Source organism: Oryctolagus cuniculus, chromosome 14 (assembly GCF_051225735.1).
Source record: "Oryctolagus cuniculus isolate XC-2025 breed Fujian yellow rabbit chromosome 14, ASM5122573v1, whole genome shotgun sequence".
Lineage (NCBI taxonomy): Eukaryota > Metazoa > Chordata > Mammalia > Lagomorpha > Leporidae > Oryctolagus > Oryctolagus cuniculus.
This window is the reverse complement of record NC_142880.1, coordinates 2,950,314-2,969,969: the sequence shown is the minus strand read 5'-3', so window position 1 is coordinate 2,969,969 and position 19,656 is coordinate 2,950,314. Positions and strand designations below refer to the sequence as shown.

The 19,656-nt window shown below is 56.9% G+C and overlaps 1 protein-coding gene across 1 annotated transcript; it reads right to left on the bottom strand.

The window, feature by feature from the left end:
* Nucleotides 1-283: 283 nt before the first annotated feature.
* LOC100339955 (betaine--homocysteine S-methyltransferase 1) lies at nt 284-12,201 on the bottom strand. Its single transcript, XM_051853656.3, has 8 exons — nt 12,111-12,201; nt 11,049-11,181; nt 7,833-7,951; nt 6,814-7,005; nt 5,970-6,117; nt 2,974-3,156; nt 1,476-1,704; nt 284-837 (listed from the first exon to the last, which is right to left on the bottom strand). Exons 1-8 carry the CDS (start codon nt 12,141-12,143, stop codon nt 651-653), a joined length of 1,224 nt encoding a protein of 407 aa, XP_051709616.2. The 5' UTR covers nt 12,144-12,201; the 3' UTR covers nt 284-650.
* Nucleotides 12,202-19,656: the final 7,455 nt, after the last annotated feature.

Genomic DNA, 19,656 nt, shown 5'->3' with positions numbered 1-19,656 from the left:
GAGCAGTATGGAGAAAGCCTAGATAAGCAGTCTGGGCTCCCTACTCCCCACTGTTGTACATTTCTCTATGCCGAGAGTGGCCCCGGAGCTCTGAGAGCGAGACTTCGGGTCCGTCCTGATCAGGCGCCCAGTGACGCCAGTAGCGCAGCCCCCATGTCGGAGGACCCCACCCCCCACAGCCATGCTGTGCAAACGGCATTGAGACCCTTTCACAGGTCCCAGGAGCCAGTGCCAAGGGTTGCAGGCAGCCAGCTGTCGTCATGAATGAAGAGGACACGGCAGAGCGGATCACACGTTTTATTTCAGTGGTGATTGGCTCAGTATCTGAAGTGGGTTTCTTAGGAAGGCGTGGAAGTCACTTCCCACAGCACTCTGGCCCCGACGGGGACTGAGTCGGCTGTGACAGTGGACGTCCCCTGAAGCGGCCACAGCACTTCCGTGACATTCCCCTAACACCTCGTACCTGGTGGGTGCTGGACAAATCTGTTCCTACTCTTTTTTTTTTTTGCTTCTTAGTGAACTTATAAAGCATGCTTCTAAAGCTATCAAGTGCTATATCAAGTACTACTTGCAATTCTCTTAGGCTCAGCCAGCCATGCCACTGGCAGGGGGACAACGGCCGTGCCCCTCCGCGGGCCCTGGCGCTGCGGCTACTTGGCAGACTGGATCTTCTGTTTGTGAAACAGCTCCCTGAGCTGCTGCTCCGTGGTGGCTTCCTTCTGCTGCATCAGCTCCGCCGTGCCCTTGGTCACCCCCCAGGCATCCGGCTTGGACAAAGCAGGACTGTACGGCCTGCCCGAGGCGATCCGAAGGTTCTCCCAGTACTCCCTCCTGGCCCTGTAGACAAAGCGCCCACGTCAGAGCCTGGCCACTGGGCTTCAGAGGGTGAGCAGCGAGGCACAGCCACAGATCCTGGCCGGGGCCCTCCACTGCATCTGTTAGTGTGCGTGCCGTGTGCCAGCTGCTACCTGTTCCCACGCATGCCCCCCGGGTCTGCCTCCTCTTCCCGGTTCGGTTCGCTTTCCTGGTCTGTCTTAGGGGCGGGCCCTAGTGCCTGGCAGCCCTTTTGGAAGGCTCCCTGCCCGGCCATGTGCGCCCCTGCAGCTCCCCTACCTGCAGGACGAGGTAGCACCTGCGGAAGGAGGGAATCTCGAAAGGCCGCCCCTCGGGGCCCCCATCCTACTGTGGCCGGCCGGCCATGCTTAAGCTTGGGGCTTCTCCGTGCCAAGATGTACTCCTCTCCATCCCTTCTCCTATCCAGTCAAGCCCCGCCCACCAAGACCGGCCCCGCCCAAGCCACGCCCCCGCAGCCCTCTCCCCAGCGCACCCGCGCTCCGCTCTGATCCAGGGTTTGGTGTGCACGTCCAGCTCAGAACCCGCCCCTCCCACCAAGCCCCGCCCCACCCAAGCCCCGACCCCGCCCACGCTCCCCCCTCCCGACCCGCAGCCCTCTCCCCAGGCGCACGCGCGCTCACCGCGCTCGGATCCAGGGTTTGGTGTGCATGTCCAGGCCGCTGCCCCAGCTGCCATGCTTTTCCGACGCTGCGGGCAGGAAGCCCCTCTCGGGCGCCAGCTCCTCGGCGATGGCCCTGATGTGGTAGGGCTCGAAGCCGCAGCAGCCGCCGATGTAGCGGACGCCCAGGTTGTAGGCCTCGCGCGCGTACTTGTGGATGTCCCACCTGGTGGCCACCCTGGGCTCCAGGCCTGCAAGGCACAGCGAGGGCACTGTGAGCACGGATGCCGGGTGTCGGCGCCCGGCTCTAGGGTTCTGCACCCGCCGGCCGCTCCGTGTTTGCCGCCGTGGCTCCCCACCTCGCAGATTCCGGCTAATGCACACCCTGGGTGGCAGCAGCGATGGTGCCAGTGGCTGGGTCCCTGCCACTGGAGTGGGAGACCTGGATGGAGTTCTTGGCTCCCAGCTTCAGCCCCAACCTGAGGCTGTTATGGGAGTGAACCAGCAAATGGGAGCTCTGTCTACCTCTCAAATCTTTTTTTAAAAGAGATTTATTTTATTTATTTGAAAGGCAGAGTTACAGAGGGAAAAGGAGAGAGATCTTCCATCTGCTGGTTCACTCCTCAAATGGCCCTAATGGCTGGGGCCACAGCCAGGAGCCAGGAGCTTCATCTAGGTCTCCCACATGAGTGCAGGGGCCCAAGCACTTGTTGGGCCATCTTCCGCTGCTTTTCCCAGGTGCGTTAGGAGGCAGATGGATGGGAAGTGGAGCAGCTGGGACTTGAACCTGTGTCCATATAGGTTGCCAGTGCTGCAGGCAGCAGCTTAACCCACTTTGCCACAATGCCAGCCAACCCCATCGCTCATATCTTTAAAGGTTTGTCTGCGAGACACCGAGTTTGCAGCCCCGCGTGCTACAGCCACAGACAGCACCAAGGGCTCGCTCCTCCCCTCGGTCATTCTGGGGTGATTACCTTGAGACCGCTCTGAAGGCTCCTGGGGAGTGCGGAGCACCCGTGGGGATCGCGGAAGGGCGCAGGCACTGGCCTCTCTGGCCTGGGCTTCAGGATGGACTCGGCCTCTTTCGGCCAGGCTCAGGGCCGCTGCCCTCTGCCCAAATGGGAGTATCCGCTCGCTCCGCCTGCATGTCCCTTCCTTTCCCGTCGGCCACACGGTCACCGGGACGGTGTCGGGCCCTGGCCCCGGCAGCTCTGCAGTACTGCCCTGGGGTGGTATCCAGACTCAGAGGAAAGGACCTGGGGGATGGCCGGCCTCATTGGCCCAAAGGGAAAACCAAGATCCAGAGGAGCCCAAAGCTCTGCCGACCCCGTTGTCTGCAGAGAGGCGCTTGCTCTGAGCCCAGGGGCCTCCTGCATGCTGGTCACCCCTCCTTCCTCTGCTGGGCACCACCCAGGGGCCAGCAGGTGAGAGGCGCAGCCAGCTCCTGACCACGCCGCAGCTCCCTGTCCCAGACACATCCATCTGGCAAACAAAGAGACCGTGCCTTCGCGGTGACTCACCAAACGGGAACTCGGGGAGGTCGATGAAGCCCTGCTTGCTGCAGTCCGGGGTGTGGTAGGCCAAGGGCTGGCTCATCAGGTAGGCGTGGAGGCGGGCGGCTGCCAGGCCCTCCTTCATGAGCTTCACCGTCTGCAGGCTCATCATGGGGTCGAAGTGGCAGTTCACGCCCACGATGGATGCCCCTGGGAGCGAGAACCAGGGCTCAGCCTGGGGCGCGGGGGCCTGGGGACACCTGCCGCTCAGCCAGGCAGCTCTCCCTGGGAGTGCTGAACTGGAAACAGGAGCCCTGTTCCCTCTCCCCACAAAGTGCTGCCCCCTCCTGCCCTGGGCCAGAAGGATCAGTCACGGCGGGAGGTGACCACTCTCAGGATGCTGGCGTGTGGCCCCTGCACGCCTGGCGGACCACCTGTTTTACACATAAGCCTTCCGTCTGCAGAGCTCTGCTCTGACTTGAGATCTCGGCAGGTCTCCATCGTGAGCCCTCTGCCTGTGAGCACGGCGCTGTCCTAGCACCGCGGACGCTGTCTGCCCTGCTCTGGGAAGGCCGGAGTACACACTCCTGCACCAGACCTGTGACACTCCACTCCACTCCACCCCCCTGCACGAGCGGCCGCGGGCATGAGAGTAGAGAGAGATTTGGGAGAAGTCCTCAGAAATGGGTTTTCTAGCAGGAATTCTGTGTCTGGGATTGGCAATCTTGCAAACAAACAAATCTCAAGAAGTCCCGTGACTTGAACTGCTCCAGGTGACTGGGGCTCAGTCACTGTGACAGGTGTCTCTGTCACGTGTCGGCCCCTCCCACAGTCGCAGGGCCCTGGGTGTCCTTGTAGCACTTTCTTTGAAAATTAAAATCCTTCGCTGAGAAGTTTGATGTAGTGAGAAAGCAGTGTTGCAGACATCTCTCTTTTTTTTTTCTTTTAAATTAACTTTACAGTCATGTTCTCAATTATAAAGGGACTGACGGTGGTTTTTCCTGGCAGCTGTGAGATGCAATTTTCGCACTGTCTTCCTCCAAAAGATTTGCGCAGGCAGCGTGACCCTCTCATTCTTATCTCATCATCTCAGAATGGGAACTTCCTTTTTTTAAATTAAAGAAATTAAAGAAATTTAAATTAAAGAAATTGTGTGTGCCATAAAGCTGGCTGTTCTGACCACGTTTAGTGCACAGTTCAGTGGCATGCATTTCGTTTTCAGTGTTGTGCAACCACCACCAACAAGTTTTCCAAAAACTTTCGTCCTGCCAAAGAGAAGCTTGGTACCCATTAAGCAATCACCAATTTCCCTCTCCCCTTGCCCCCGGTAGTCTCCTTTCTCTCTGTGGATTTGCTCATTCTGAGTACTTCTACGCTATCTGTTCCTTTGTGGCTGGTTTACTTCACCCGGTGAGCTGCCTTCGAGGTTCTCCCTTGCCGCAGCGCGTATGACAGCTCTGCTCCTTTCTGTGCCTGAGTAGTTTTCCGTCGTCTGATCCCTTTATTCGTTCATCTGTTGAAGGACTCCTGGAGCGTTCCCGCTCCAGAAGTGACTATAATTGTTGGGCTCATGGCCTAGGATCTTGTGTCTTGCATCTGGAGACACCAAGAAACAGGCCAGGTGACAATGTTTCTGGATGCAACGAGAGTGACTCAATGTTAGATTCCAGGAGCAGCCAATGTCGCAACCCAGTGGCGCCCAGCATTCGGCGGTGGGCATCTCGGTGGTCCCCACGGGGCTGCATCACAGTTTGCTCCCATGCTTGCTCCCGGGGGCCTGACTCCCCACAGTTTCTCTGCAGTAGCCTTTGACCTGGTCAGCGATGGCCTCAGTCTTGCCAGGTCCAACACTGTGTCTCTTTCCCCGCCTCGCTGAACGTGCAGCAGCACTCAGCCCAGTGACCAGTGACGGCTTCCTTCTCCACCTGCTCCTCCTGGCTCCCGAGGCACCCACGCCCTCAGGGTGTTGCTACCTCCTCCCGGGCAGACTTTGCAAGGCTGAGTGGGAACCCTGAAGTGTCTGGGGCTCTGTCGTCTTTGCTTATCCACTTCTGTTTCAGTCCCAGGGCTTGGAGCTGTAGGCTCACCAGTGGCCCCCGTCTCCCAGCTCTCTCTAACACCCCCAGCTCTCTCTAACACCCCTCAGCTCTCTCTCTAACACCCCCAGCTCTAACACCCCCAGCTCTCTCTCACACCCTCCAGCTCTCTCTCTCTAATACCCCTAGGAGCCCTTGTCTGATGCGAGCTCATTGCTTTTGCCCTGGTTTTACACTTCCTGTCAAGAGTTGGGATTGTACAGTCTTGTTCCTAGGTCTAGACATCCAGCCTCCTGGATGCCAAGGGGCTTGTGTGAAAAGTTGGGTTCTGGGCAGGAATCAGACGTTGAACAGCATTCGGTCACAGATTCTCTGTTTCATGGGTGAGCCTGGCCCGTCCACCAGCACCGCGGGATTCCTTGGGGTTCGAAGTGAGGCACCTTAGAAAATGCTCCCTGAGTGTCTTCTGATCGAAATGAAACCCAGCACTGGGAATGGAAATTCCACCAAAGACTTATCTGTTGGTCTGTATTTCCTATCAAAGGTGTTTTTTTTTTTTTTAAATTTTCTATACGAATTACAAAAAGTAAAGCATACTCATAATTTGTGAGAGTAGAAAAACTCTGACGGAGAGGCCAGCTAACTAAAGTTATTGATGCTCCATTGCCTCCACTGGAGCCAAGTTTAAAGTAAAATGTCTCACGTTCTACTGCCTCTTTCAACTTTCCAGAATATTTTTCTGGTCTCAGGCTGAGCCTGCTGTGTGGATCTGGCTGCCCCTCTCGAAAGTGGGGCGCTTGTTTTCCCACTTTCCTCTGCTGGACCTGGTACCCCTGGTACAGTGACCACTCGGGGACGCGCCTGTGCCACCCTGAGAGCCCTGCCCCTCTGCTGGACCTGGTACCCCAGTACAGGTGACCACTCGGGGACGCGCCTGTGCCACCCAGAGAGCCCTGCCCACTAGGAGCCTGCGGGCGCCGCCCTCACCTGCTTTCACCAGGCGCACGGCACACTCGCCGGGGGGCACGCCGTGCAGGTCGCCCTCGGGCCCGATGCACATGGTCGCCGCCACCGGCTTGCCGGACGTTTTCAAGGTCTCCACTGCCCACACGGCCTCTTCAACGTGCTCGAAATACTGAAACCAGGGAGGGCACCGTGAGTCCTCGTCCTGGTGGGGCCGCCCGCGTGGCCAGCAACTTCAAGCTTCGCTAACCGGGCTGCCACTCGCGAGCAGTTTCTATACAAGGGGTGATTTGCTAGTGGGAATTTCAGTCCAGAATTTGCAAAGGACTTCATTAGATTGACTTAAGTTTAGCCAAAGCCCCAGGGAGGAAAAAAAAATTTTTTTAACGATTTTATTTGAAAAGTAGTTTTCACACACACACACACACACAGAGAGAGAGAGAGAGAGAGAGAGAGAGAGAGAGAGAGATGCTTCATCCACTGGTTCACTCTCCAAATGCTAGCAACAACTGGGGTTAGACCAAACCAAAGCCAGGAGCCTGGGGCTCCATCCGGGTCTCCCACTTGAGTAGCAGGGACCTAAGCATTTACTCATTCATCTTCTGCTGCTTTCCCAGGAGCATTAGCAGGGAGCTGGGCAGGAAGTGGAGCAGCCAGGACTCAAACTGGCACCCATATGGGATGCTGGCGCTGCAGGCCATAGCTTAACCCACTGTGCCACAGTGCCACAGTGCTGGGTCCCCCCGGAAAGATTTCGAAGGCTAATATTGCTGGTCCTGACTGGCGCCCAGCCCCATGCCCTCTCAGCCGCACAGGCAAGGCCGTGCACCCCCGTGCTTGAGTCGTTTTTGACCGTGGCCTCGCTCACCTCGGCAATCAGGAAGTCCACGTTCTTCTTCATGAAGATTGCCAGCTGTTGCTGGAAGATGCTTTTCACTTCAGCTTCGCTCTTGCAGCTGAGGTAGGATGGGGTCTGGCTCACGCCTCCTGCCACCAAAGCGTCGCCCTCATCGGCCACTTGCCGTGCGATGTCACAGGCGGCCTCGTTGACTTTCTGCCCCTGAAATGGGGGGACGGGGGACACCAGGCATCTACGCGTTCACATCAAGTTAAAGAAAGGGTCACATGCCCTGGTCTCAGTTGTGTTTTTATGCCAGAAAGTGATGGTTGTGGGTAGGTCTGTGCTCTACCAGCTGAGAAGTTTGCGGTGACAGTGCTGATCCTAAGCACAGCGACTAAATCTCAGGGCAGCATTTAGGACGCAACGTGACACCCAAGACCTGTGAGAGGGCAAGAGTCTCACTTAAAGGGTCTAGTCTGCCATCTTCATGCCTGGGCCGGACTTGGAGGACTGCCCCGCAGACTGTTGGATGAAGAGGAAGAGGAGGGCTTACTTGTACAGTTCAGTTAGATCACAGAGCACTTGGCCTTTTGTTGTTGTATAGTCTCTCAATCAGCTGATAGATGCATAACCAGTCAGGTCTGTCCTAATGATTTAGACACTAAAAGTGGACCCTTACCCTAAAACAACGGTAAACCCCAAACCCAGCCCCCACGGCGGCACAGACCAGGCATCTGGAGCACTGTCTGTCAGGTCGGGGCGAAGGGTCCCAGCCCTGATGGGTGGGGGTTTGCCCTGCCTCTCAGAGGATGGCAGCTGGGTCAGCAGCTTACCACCCCCGGGTGCCTCTGAGCTCCCTGCCCTCCCTGGGTGGCACTGAGACCCCAGGGCTGGAGGCACTTGAGAGGGGGCACGTTGCTCACACCCTCCCCCAGGGACGGGGGTACCACTGACGGCAAACGCCCCCTTCTGGAGGTGCTCCGTGAGCCGCCTTCCCGTGGTCTGCAGAGACGGCGTGCCTCTCCCCCGTGTGCCGTCCCACTCACCGACAGCTTCTCGGCCACGTAGTTGCCCCTGTTCTCCAGCTTGTCCTCGCTCGCGTAGAAGGTGAAGGTCTGCATGACATTGGAGCCCGCCCGCAGGAACTCACGGTGCAGCTGGCGCACTGCAGGGAGACAGCACAGGGAGGTACAGAGTGACTAGGGCTGCCCCACAGACCAGCAGGCATGGTGTCTGCCAGCCAGGGCACGGTGCTCCTCGCAGAGGGACCCGTGTGAGCGCAGGCACTGAGGCAGGACCGAGGGCCATGGGGGAGGTCACTGGTGGCCAGTCCTGGAGCCCAGAGGGGTTGGGGATGGGGAGAGGTTGCTGGGAGCGGAGGACGAATGGAGACCAGCCTGGGGTGAACCAAGGAGCGAGGCTGTGATCAGCCTGGTGTAGCCAGAGGGCAGGTCTGGTGGCGCGGGCCTCAGTGTGGGGCAAGGTGGCCGCCTGTCTCTGCTTGAACAGCGTGCAGGAGCCTGAGAGCAGGCCCTGCGGCACGGCACTCTGTGGAACAAGAGTGACTTACAAAACAAACTTGAGGCTTCGGTCAAAATCTTATCTTGTCTCCATGGCAGAGTCTGGGCCAAGCAATCTCATCTTTAACGTTAGTTGTGCCCAAGAAATGCTTTATTCTGAGTGTAGCCTGGCAGGCAGCGCCTAAGTGGAAAACCACAGGTGGGTTTGCGATGTCCCTCTGGTTCCTGATGGCTCGTTCCAGTGCATTCCTTTAAAGCAGTGCTTCTCAATGCGTGGTTCATTCGTTCCACAGCCACCGAGCAGTGACGGTGCTGTGGGTTCCTGGGCTCCCCCTCAGACACACTAGACCCAGCCTCCGCCGGGCAGCCCAGGAATCTCATTCTAAAGTGTCCGGTAAGAGAGAGCTGCCATTTGCTGCTTAACTCCTCCAGTGCCTGCAAAGGCTGGGGCTAGGCCGGGCTAGAGCCAGGAGCTGGGAACTCCATCCGGGTCTCCTACGTAAGTGGCAGGACCCAGCGACCTGAGCCATCAGCACTGCCTCCCAGGCTGTGCCTTAGCAGAAAAGTGGAGTCGGCAGCCAGAGCTGGGATGTGCTCTCACGGTCGCTGACATGGGAAGTGGCCTTCTTGACCAGTGATCCGAACGTTTGCCCAGTTTGTCATTTCTAACAAACTGCTGGGGAGACTACAGTCTGAGCAAGTTTCATCTGTGTTTGGAGGGGTGCGGCATTTTCCCTGTGTCTGTGAGGGGGTAAGCCTTGTGCAGCTCTGCTGGGCCTCATAGCCGCTTGCTTGGGGGGGGGGGGATGGAGGGGCCGACTGTTGGCACTTCTGCACACCCTCCACAGAAGCCCACCCACCACCAAGGGCACCGTCAGGAACAACAACCAGCAGGCTCAATGGCAAAGTACACAGTGCCAAAAACATCCGGGCGCTTTTTTAAACGCTCAGTACTTCAAAAAGTTCTTGGAAATTGTAATTAAAAGCTAAATGTGGTACCAAAAAATTGAAATCCATGCAGAGTTTTTTGATAATATGCATTTCCCATGAACTGTCTTAAGACCCTCCTGTAACTTACTTAGTCCTCCCAGCACCCTAACAGGCCTGGCCACGCTCAGCCGGCCTGGTGAGGGGTGGAGTGCTGGGCCGACACAGGGTCCTGGTGCCTCACCTCAATTTGTGGTAACTCTGCAGTCCAGCTCCGGAGTTCCTGGAGGCTTGGCTGAGGCCTCGGTTAGCCTCAGGACAGCCTTGCTCTGCTTCCCCCTCAAGGGCAGTCTCTGAAGGGCACCCCCGGGGCACAACTGCTGGCCAGAAGTGCCCCACTCAGTCCACCTCCTGAGCACCTGGCCTGCAGCACTTGGAGCTGGGGCTGCCTCAGGAAGCCGCTCAAGGGGCCCTTAGGCAGGAGTGCCCGCTGCTGGCCTCAGGGGAGTGTTGCAACTCTGCGCCTGCCCCCTTGACAGAGTTCACCGTGCTGAGCTGGGCTGGCTGCCCAGAAGGGGAGGCACTAGCAGGTGCAGTGGGTACCAGTAGGTGCCGGCTCTCAGAGGCAAGCCAGGCAGGATGGGCTGGGGAAGCAGTCATCCTGGGGGCTGTCGCTGGGCACCCATGCTCGGGAGAATGCACTGCAGGGTGAAAGTCCCGGGGTCTCTTGTATGGCACCAAAGGGGCGCACTCCCTGTGGCTACAGAGCAGGCAAAGCCGGAGAGCAGCCCAGGGCCAAGCTGGGCAGGAGCAGAGCCGCCGAGAGGCAGAGCCTCTGCCAAGCCAGGCTGCTTTGCAAAGTCTGATTTGTTAGATGCGGCACCTGTGAGTAGGGGCAGAGACACACAGGCAGGCTCCTTCCGGCACCTGGAAGACCAGGGCCCCATGGACCCTGGGGGCTGTAGACAGGGCCACTCCTGCCCCTTGCCAGGGGACATGAGGAGGCCTCTGTCGGAGGAGACATCGTCAGGATCCCCCACCCCACCCCCTACTCCCTCCCTGGCCAGCGCAGATTCATGGTCACAAAGCGACAAGGGATGTGAGGACAGGTGCAGAAGCACAGCAGGCCTTGTGCAGTGGCAGGGTAAGTCGCCTGGTTTGAGTCCCAGCTATTTGGCACTTTCGATGCAGCTTTGCAAATGTGCCAAGGAGGCAGCAGGTGATGGCCCAAGTACTTGGGTTCCTGCCATCCACACGGGGGACCTGGATGGAGTTCCTGGTCCTGGCTTCAGGTTGGCCTTGCCCTGGCTGTGGTGGGCATTTGGATAGTGAAGCGGCAGAGATCTCCATCAGTCTCTCTGCCTTTCAAGTATAAGAGAATAAATAAAAACTTGGAAACAAGTAGAGTGAGGCTAGCACAACGTGGAGGGCTTATCTGCAAGAATGGTTATGATATGGTGTGTGGAGCCCTGCGTGGGTGAGGGCCAGGGTGGCTCTGGGGGAGAATGGGCCATGGACACTGCACTGGCATGGAAAGGGGACAGCAGGTGTGGCCAGGGAGCGGGGTGCTGGGGAGGAGAGGGGGAGCTCTTTGGATATGAGTTCAGAATGAAGCGCTGGATGCCTCGTCGGAATGGACCTGGAAGTCACCTGGGCTGGGGAGAGGGTGGGGCAGAGGGGGAGGCCATAGCCAGGGTCTCCACCCCCTAGAGGGGTTGGGGCCGGGGCCTGCGGCCGCCCTGTGTGTGAGCCCTTGCGTGCCTGGGCTCAGCCCGCATACAGCTCTTGAGAACGTGGAGCTGACGCCATACCCACCTGCCTCTGGGTGCTCCACGGCAGCTTCCGGGGTCCAGGGCCCCGCCTTCACGTAGCCCCTCTTCTCCAGCGCAAAGACAAAGCCTCCATCTCCGATCACAACCTCGCCGGCGTTTAACCGTTCCAGGATGCCCTGGGATCCCAGAGGGGGCAAAAAGACAGTTTCCCATTTTAGTACAGTCCTAATTCTCAGGAAAAAATGGGTGTACATTTTTCCTTAAAAATGTATTTATAATGATAATTGGCGGGTTGCTGTGCACATGCAGGGGGCGGTGCCCTGCCCTTGGATGGACACTGGGGCAGGGTTGTGTGTGCAGCGCCACCTGCAGGAGAGCAGCTGTTGTGTAGTAAAGCCTTGCATCTACGCGTCAGCGCATATGCTTGTTTTTAAAATATATATATATTTAATTTTAAAATATACATATAGTTTTTAATTTTTGAGGCAGAGGTCTTCCATCCTCTGGTTCACTCCCCCGATGGCCGCAATGGCTGGGGCTGGGCCAGGCTGAAGCCAGGAGCCAGGAGCTTCCTCCAGGTGCCCGGTGCTCTCTGACTTCCTGGAGGGGGCAGGGAGGCCACCGAGGCCAGACCCATCCTCCTCTTTGTCCCCGCCCCCCTGCCCCATCCCCGCGTGTGCTCCCCAACAGAACCCGCGCCGTCTGGTCTGGGTGTGCGTGTTTTTCTTCTCCTTAGCAGCCCTTCTCCTGAACCTCACAGCGGCTCTGCCCATTTCACCCTAGACGTCTCTGCGCGTTCCGGCCACGGCTGACACCACAGTGCGCCCGAACCCCCTATCCTCAGCTGGCAGCGCCGCAGGCTGGGCGCAGGCGCTCTCGGGACAGTCTGCTCAGGACGCGGGGCGCCCAGGCCCCAGTGGTGGAGACTGGGCGCCGCACTGTCCCAAGCGAGCTGGGGGCTGGGTGGCGAGGGGCCTCGGGGCATGCATGCCCTGGGCACGGCGCAGGAGTGCCGGCGCTCAGGTCTCGGGGTCCCGCCGAGAAGCCCTGGGCGCCCGAGCTGCTCCAAGCCTGCACCTGGCTCCCAAGGCTCCCTCGGACTCACCCTTTTGGCCTTTTTGCCCTCGACGGGTGCCATCCTCGTGATGTGGGGAGTCGTGTGCGGTGCCCTGCGACTGTCTCGGTGAGCCCTTGCTGTGCCTTGCTGGCCGGCAGCGTCTTTATCCGCGGAGCTCGGGCAGGGCGCCCCGGGCCGCAGACCCGCCCTGCGCCCCGTGGAGGAGGCGGGGTCGCTCTGCAGGCGGGCGGGGTTGGGGGGGGTGCCGGGCGCAGAATAAACAAAAGCAGGGCAGCCGCTGGCTTGGTAGGTCACTCGGGTCTCCAACGCACCCGCGCCCTGGCCCTCCAGCCTTCGACCCCGACCCGGGATCACGCCCAGGCCAGGTCCTTAGGAATGCTGCCCAAGGCCGGCCAAGCACCTGTCAAAGGCCAGGGCCGCCTTTAGGGGAGCTCAGCAGGGGGGTCCGGATCCAGCTGTACCCTGAACCCCGCGAAACGCTCTGACTTCTCAAGGAGCCCTTTGCGGTGTGCCACTAGCGTTCTGGGTGTGGACAAGGGCTGCGTGTGAAACCCCGCGGGCACCGGAGGCGCTGGGAAAGAAATCCGACGGCCACAGCGGTTGTGTGTTACTGTATTTTCCAAATATATTTTTACAACGAAAATACATTCATTTTAAATAATAAAAACACCCTCTTTTTTTTTTTAAAGTATGCCATGACCATAAATAGCTTATAAAACAGCTGAAACGTCTGAAACAGAATTTGGAATCTTTTGCCCAAATAAAAGCACCTGAGAAACCTGGAGAGAGAGAAATTGCCCCCAAATGGTAAATTAAAAAGATATGATGGCTGTATAACTCTACCTGTCAAATAAATAAAAGAGATATGATGGCTAACGGGATGTGAACCTGAGATGCAATGCATGAGGCAGACATAGTCCTTTTGCTTCTGATAAGTGACTCAAGTTTAAATCTGAAAACAAGAGAGAGCAAGGGGAGGGGAGACCTTCGATTCACCTACCCCCATCGCCAGCAGAGACCTGGGGTCAGCTGGAACTAGGCATGAGGTTGCGCCATCCGCCCCAGTGGCTGGATTTCCACCATGAAGGCACAGTTCAGTTATCATGTTGACTGGTTGTGTGTTAACCTGGCGAGGACTGGAGAAATGGGTGTTGACAGCTTGTGGTGGTAACCTGGTGAGTACTGGTGAAATGGGTGTTGACTGGTTGTGTGTTAACCTGGGGAGTGCTGGTGAAATGGGTGTTGACTGGCTGTGTGTTAACCTGGGGAGTGCTGGTGAAATGGGTGTTGACTGGTTGTGTGTCAACCTGGGGAGTACTGGGGAAATAGGCGTTGAGCAGCTATGGTGTTAACCTGGAGAGTACCGGTGAACTGGGTGTGGAGTGGTCGTGGTGTTAACCTGGGGAGTACTGGAGAAATGAGTGTTGAGCAGTTGTAGTGTTGACCCGTGAGTACTGGTGAAATGAGTGTTCAGTAGTCATAGTGTTAGCCTGGTAAGCACTGGTGAAATGGGTGTTGAGTGCTTGTGGTGTTAACCTGTGGAGTACTGGTGAACTGGGTATTGAGTGGTTGTGGTGTTAACCTGGCAGTACTGGAGAAATGGGTGTTGAGTGGTCATGGTGTTAACCTGGGGAGTACTGGTGAAGTGGGTGTGGAGTGGTCGTGGTGTTAACCTGGGCAGTACTGGTGAACTGGGTGTTCAGTAGTCATAGTGTTAACCTGGGGAGTACTAGAGAAATGGGTCTTGAGTGGTCATGGTGTTAGCCTGGGCAGAATTGGTAAACTGGGTGTTCAGTAGTCATAGTGTTAACCTGGGAAGCACTGGTGATGGGTGTTGAGTGATCATGGTGTTAACCTGGGGAGTACTGGTGAAGTGGGTGTGCAGTGGTCGTGGTGCTAACCTGGGGAGTACTGGAGAAATGGGTGTTGAGCAGTTGTGGTGTTGACCCATGAGTACTGGTGAAATGAGTGTTCAGTAGTCATAGTGTTAGCCTGGTAAGCACTGGTGAAATGGGTGTTGAGTGGTCGTGGTGTTAACTTGTGGAGTACTGGTGAAGTGGGTGTTGAGTGGTCGTGGTGTTAACCTGGGGAATACTGGTGAAGTGGGTGTTGAGTGGTTGTGGTGTTAACCTGTGGAGTACTGGTGAAGTGGGTGTGGAGTGGTCGTGGTGCTAACCTGGGGAGTACCAGTGAAATGGGTATGGAGTGGTTGTGGTGTTAACCTGTGGAGTACTGGTGATGGGTGTTGAGTGGTTGTGGTGTTAACCTGGGCAGTACTGGTGAACTGGGTGTTCAGTAGTCATAGTGTTAACCTGGGAAGTACTGGTGATGGGTGTTGAGTGATCATGGTGTTAACCTGGCAGTACTGGAGAAATGGGTGTTCAGTAGTCATAGTGTTAACCTGGGGAGTACTGGTGATGGGTGTTGAGTGGTCGTGGTGTTAGCCTCGGGAGTACTGCGACAGTGATGGGGACTGGGACTAGGGGCCGGTGCCCGGTCTCTGACTGCGAGGAAAAGCTGAATTCAGACACTCAGTTTCCAGCTCCCCCCAAATTCAGCAACACATAGGAGAGATTTTAAACTGGTAGCCTTAGGTTTAAAATCATGTATTACAGACCCAGGCTAACATTTGAAAAGTTCACAGCTGCTGCCAGTCGAGTCCCGTCCCTGGACGTAGCTTGCCCTGGAGCGCTGCGCCCATGTGAGGGCCATGCAGGAGTGCGAGCGTTTGTGCGAGTGCAGGCTCCTGAGTGCTCGGAGGTTGCCCAGGATGGTCGCTGGGCAGCTGCGGAGGCCCAGCCTCCATCTCTGACTTCCTCCTTCCCGCTCTGGGTCCTTTTACAAAGAAGTTATTCACCTGCTGCTTCCGTGGTGGGAAATGACCACCACAGCTCATCATTTGGCACCAGCCAAATGTTTTCTCCTCTCGACTCCAGAAGTAGGTCACCCCCCCCCACCCTCTGTGACCGGACCACAATGTCAGGAGCCCTACAGGTCCTTGTCCTGGTCCCAAAGGACCAAGTCCGCATGAATGCTTTGCAAGCAGCAGATCCTGGGACGCTGCCATGTTCTCTGATCTCTGCACAGCCACGGGAGGAGGGCGTCCTCCCAGAGTCCTTGACCTGGTAAGAGAGACTTGGTGTTGAAAGTAAATCTCAAAGGGGAAGAGGAGGGTTAGTGCTCGGGGGCCACCCCTTGGTTTTATAACCTGGGAGGAGGTTGTTTTTCCTCCAGTTACTGCTTTGCTCTACTTACTCTTATTTATTCATTCAACAAACATTTCATAAGCACCATTAGACAACATTTCAAACAGTGCTGGTGCTGGAGTTGAGAGACCTCCCTCCTTTCATGGGGCCATGGACGTCTAAGGGCTAAATTGTTGTTTGTATCAATGTGTAGATGGGAAAATATAGGGACTTTTCACTTGCTGTTCCATCGAGGTCTCTAAAATGCAGCTGGTTTCTCCTGGATCTGTTGAGACCAAAACTGGGGCAGTTGGCCTGGGACCACTGAGGTGCGTCCATGTCTACTCTGTGTGCACGCTGGCTACAGGGAGATGCAGCTACCTGTATGTTCCCTTTGGCCAACCGAGTGTGTTTGGGAAGCTGTGTGTGGAGCGCGGTCCTTCCCGCCTGGAAGTCGGTGCCACACCCCTCTGGCCGCCTTGCTCTCCTTCACACACTTTCCTCGCTTTGCAGGCGTTGGGCTGTCAACCTTGGTTGTAAATGGATATATTTGGGGATGCCCAGAATGTGTGCCTCTCAAATAGACCAAGACCAGAAGGTTTGACGTCTCTGCCGCCACAGACCTCAGGTGCTTTGTGTTGTCTCCACCTGGGACCACATTGCAGGAACGGTGGGCACACCTGTCCCCGAGGGCTCCTCCTGAGTGCCCAGGGCGGCTCCCCTGTCTTCCTCCCGCCCCCACCACAGCGTCAGGCACATGCATGCACCCCAGCGCACCTGGCACACCGGCCACACCATGCACCCTTTCCCTCGGAAGAGCCTTGTGTCTTCGTAAGTGAAGGCAGGAACAGATTCCTTTTGCAATGAACTCGGCGTGGACGTGCAGCACCAACCGCCTGTGGTCAGTGAGCTCCTCTGCAGCAGCCTGCCTCCGAGGGGCCTCTGGCTGCGTTCCCGTCTCCAGCTCCACTTTTTTTTTTTTTTTTTTGACAGGCAGAGTGGACAGTGAGAGAGAGAGACAGAGAGAAAGGTCTTCCTTTTCCATTGGTTCACCCCACAATGGCCGCTATGGCCGGTGTACCGCGCTGATCCGATGGCAGGAGCCAGGAGCCAGGTGCTTTTCCTGGTCTCCCATGGGGTGCAGGGCCCAAGCACTTGGGCCATCCTCCACTGCACTCCTGGGCCACAGCAGAGAGCTGGCCTGGAAGAGGGGCAACTGGGATAGAATCCGGCGCCCCGACCGGGACTAGAACCCGGTGTGCCGGCGCCGCAAGGCGGAGGATTAGCCTATTGAGCCGTGGCGCCGGCCCTCCAGCTTCACTTGAATTCCTGAGTGCCTGGAGACAGCATGCTGGGAGGTTTGATTTTTGCTGGATGCTCGGGGCTTCCTCCCATCATGGGTACAAATGCGTCCCTCAGGCTTGCGATCAGGGAGCCCTCCCGCCAGTGCAGCTGTGAGTCCTGCAACCCCGTTCCCTCCCAGCATCATAACGGATCCGAGTCCCTCTCCAAACTTCCCCTATCTCTTCAGCCTCTCCCTTTGATGCTTTTACCAGTACTGCCCAGGTTAGCACCACGACCACTCCACACCCACTACACCAGTACTGCCCAGGTTAGCACCATGACCACTCCACACCCAGTTCACCAGTACTGCCCAGGTTAGCACCACGACCACTCCACACCCAGTTCACCAGTACTGCCCAGGTTAGCACCACGACCACTCCACACCCACTACACCAGTACTGCCCAGGTTAGCACCATGACCACTCCACACCCAGTTCACCAGCACTGCCCAGGTTAGCACCACGACCACTCCATACCCACCACACCAGTACTGCCCAGATTAACACCACGACCACTCAACACCCACTTCACCAGTACTGCCCAAGTTAGCACCACGACCACTCAACACCCACTTCACCAGTACTCCACAGGTTAGCACCATGACCACTCAACACCCAATTAATCATTACTCCCAGGCTAACACCATGACCACTCAACACCCATTTCTCTAGTACTCCCCGGGTTAGCACCACTACCACTGAACACCCATTTCTCCAGTACTCTGCAGGTTAGCACCACGACCACTCCACACCCAGTTCACCAGTACTGCCCAGATTAACACTACGACCACTCAACACCCACTTTACCAGTACTGCCCAGGTTAGCACCAAGACCACTCAACACCCACTTCACCAGTACTCCACAGGTTAGCCCCATGACCACGCAACACCCAGTTAACCATTACTCCCAGGCTAACACCATGACCACTCAACACCCACTTCACCAGTACTCCACAGGTTAGCACCTTGACCACGCAACACCCAGTTCACCAGTACTCCCTGGGCTAGCACTATGACCACTCAACACCCATTTCACCAGTACTCCCCAGGTTAACACCATGACCATTCAACACCCATTTCACCAGTACTGCCCAGGTTAACACCATGAAACTCTACACCCAGTTCACCAGTACTGCCCAGGTTAGCACCACAACCACTCAACACCCATTTCCGCAGTACTCCCCAGGTTGACACCAGGACCACTGAATACCCATTTCCCCAGTACTCTCCAGGGTTAACACCATGACCACTCAACACCCATTTCTCTAGTACTCCCCTGGTTGACACCAAGAGCTGTCAACACTCATTTCACCAGTACTCCCCAGGTTAACACTCTACACCCATTTCTCCAGTACTCCCCAGGGTAGCACCAGGACCACTGAACACCCATTTCTCCAGTACCTCCCAGGTTAGCACCACTTCCACTCAACACCCACTTCACCAGTACTCCAGGTTAGCACCATGACCACTCAACACCCAGTTCACCAGTACTCCCCAGGTTAACACACAACCAGTCAAATACCCATTTCTCCAGTACTCCCCAGGTTAGTACCACAACCACTCAACAATCATTTCACCAGTACTCCTCAGGGTAACACCACAACCACTACACCCATTTCTCCAGTACTCCCCAGGTTAACACCATGACCAGTGAATGTCATGTGTCCTTTTGCTGCTGTCTTTTACAAAGACAGCTGTCACGTTACGAGCATGCATTGTGTGGAGTGAGCTGTGCTGAGTGCCTTGTGGGCCCTGTGCGGCCCTCACCATAACCCTGAGGCCTAGGGACTTTGCCATCCTGACTTCTTCTTATGATTTGTTTGTTTATTTGAAAGTCGGAGTGATGATAGTGAGAGACAGAGACAGAGACAGATCGGCCATCTTCTCGTTTAGTTCTGAAATGGCTGCAACAGGCAGGAGCTCGGGCTCCATCTCATCTCCTGTGCGGGTGGCATTGCTGTCTCCTGCTGCCTTCCCAGGCACGTTAGCAGGACGCTCGATGGGAGACAGAGCTCTGATTTTGGATGCCAGCACTGCAGGCAGCAGCTCAGCTCACTGCAGCACCGCGCTGGCCCTGCTTCACTGAGGGCATCGCCGAGGAGCACAGAGGTCAAGTGCACAGTCATGTCCAGACCCAGCCTTAGAGCTGGCAGAGGCCTTCAGCCCAGGCCCGGTGGAGCCAGAGACGTGCTCTGCAGAGCTACCTGGTATTTGCTCCTCAGTGAACTACTTTCCTAAATGACTTCCCAAACTCTTGATGACGTCTTCCAACCCAGGGCTGCTCCCACTCAGCTGGCCCAGCCCAGGGGTGTGGCGTCACCTCCGTTTCATGGGAAGACAGCAAGTCCTACCCGGGCAGCACCCCCGCCGCTGGAATGCGAGAACACAGGGTGGTCCAGTCGTTCCAAAGCTTGGCTGTTGCTCCAGATGTGTGCTAAGAAAGAAAAGCTCCTAGAATAGGAGGGAAGCCTTGGTTGCCCTCACCTCTGTGAGCTGCTGAGAGATGAGCCAGCACAGATAGCTTGCCGCTTTGATCGGGAAAGACGGGGGTGGCTGGTGCACGGGGTCTCTGTGGCCCCACTGTATGTAGCTCCTGGTCTGGGAATCACAGCACAGGGCCGTGTGGCTCTGCCCAGCCCTCGCAGGGACAGTCTGCAGCGGGTGGTGGATGTGTGGTGTGTGGGAGAGCTGGGGGCATGGAGGAAGCGCTCCCAGCATGTAGGGAGTCCAGCCACAGGTGCCGATGTAGCTTCTGGTCTGGGAGACACCAACCGGCACCACGCAGAGGAGCATGCATTTCTAGGTTGGAATCCACGGCTCCTGTCCCACGTTGCCTCACAGCAGTGCTGTTTGCCTGTTTCCGCGTCCTGCTTGCTTGCACATCACCGTCCTCTGAAGAGGGTTGGGAGAGGGCTTCGGGCGTGGCGCCGGCGAGAGACATCCTCATTCTCCACAGCCTTTCTTCCCAGTGGGCTATGTGTGGCTTTATTTCATTCCCAGGCATCGTTTCCGGGACACAGCCCTTTGATCACCTAGGAAATTATT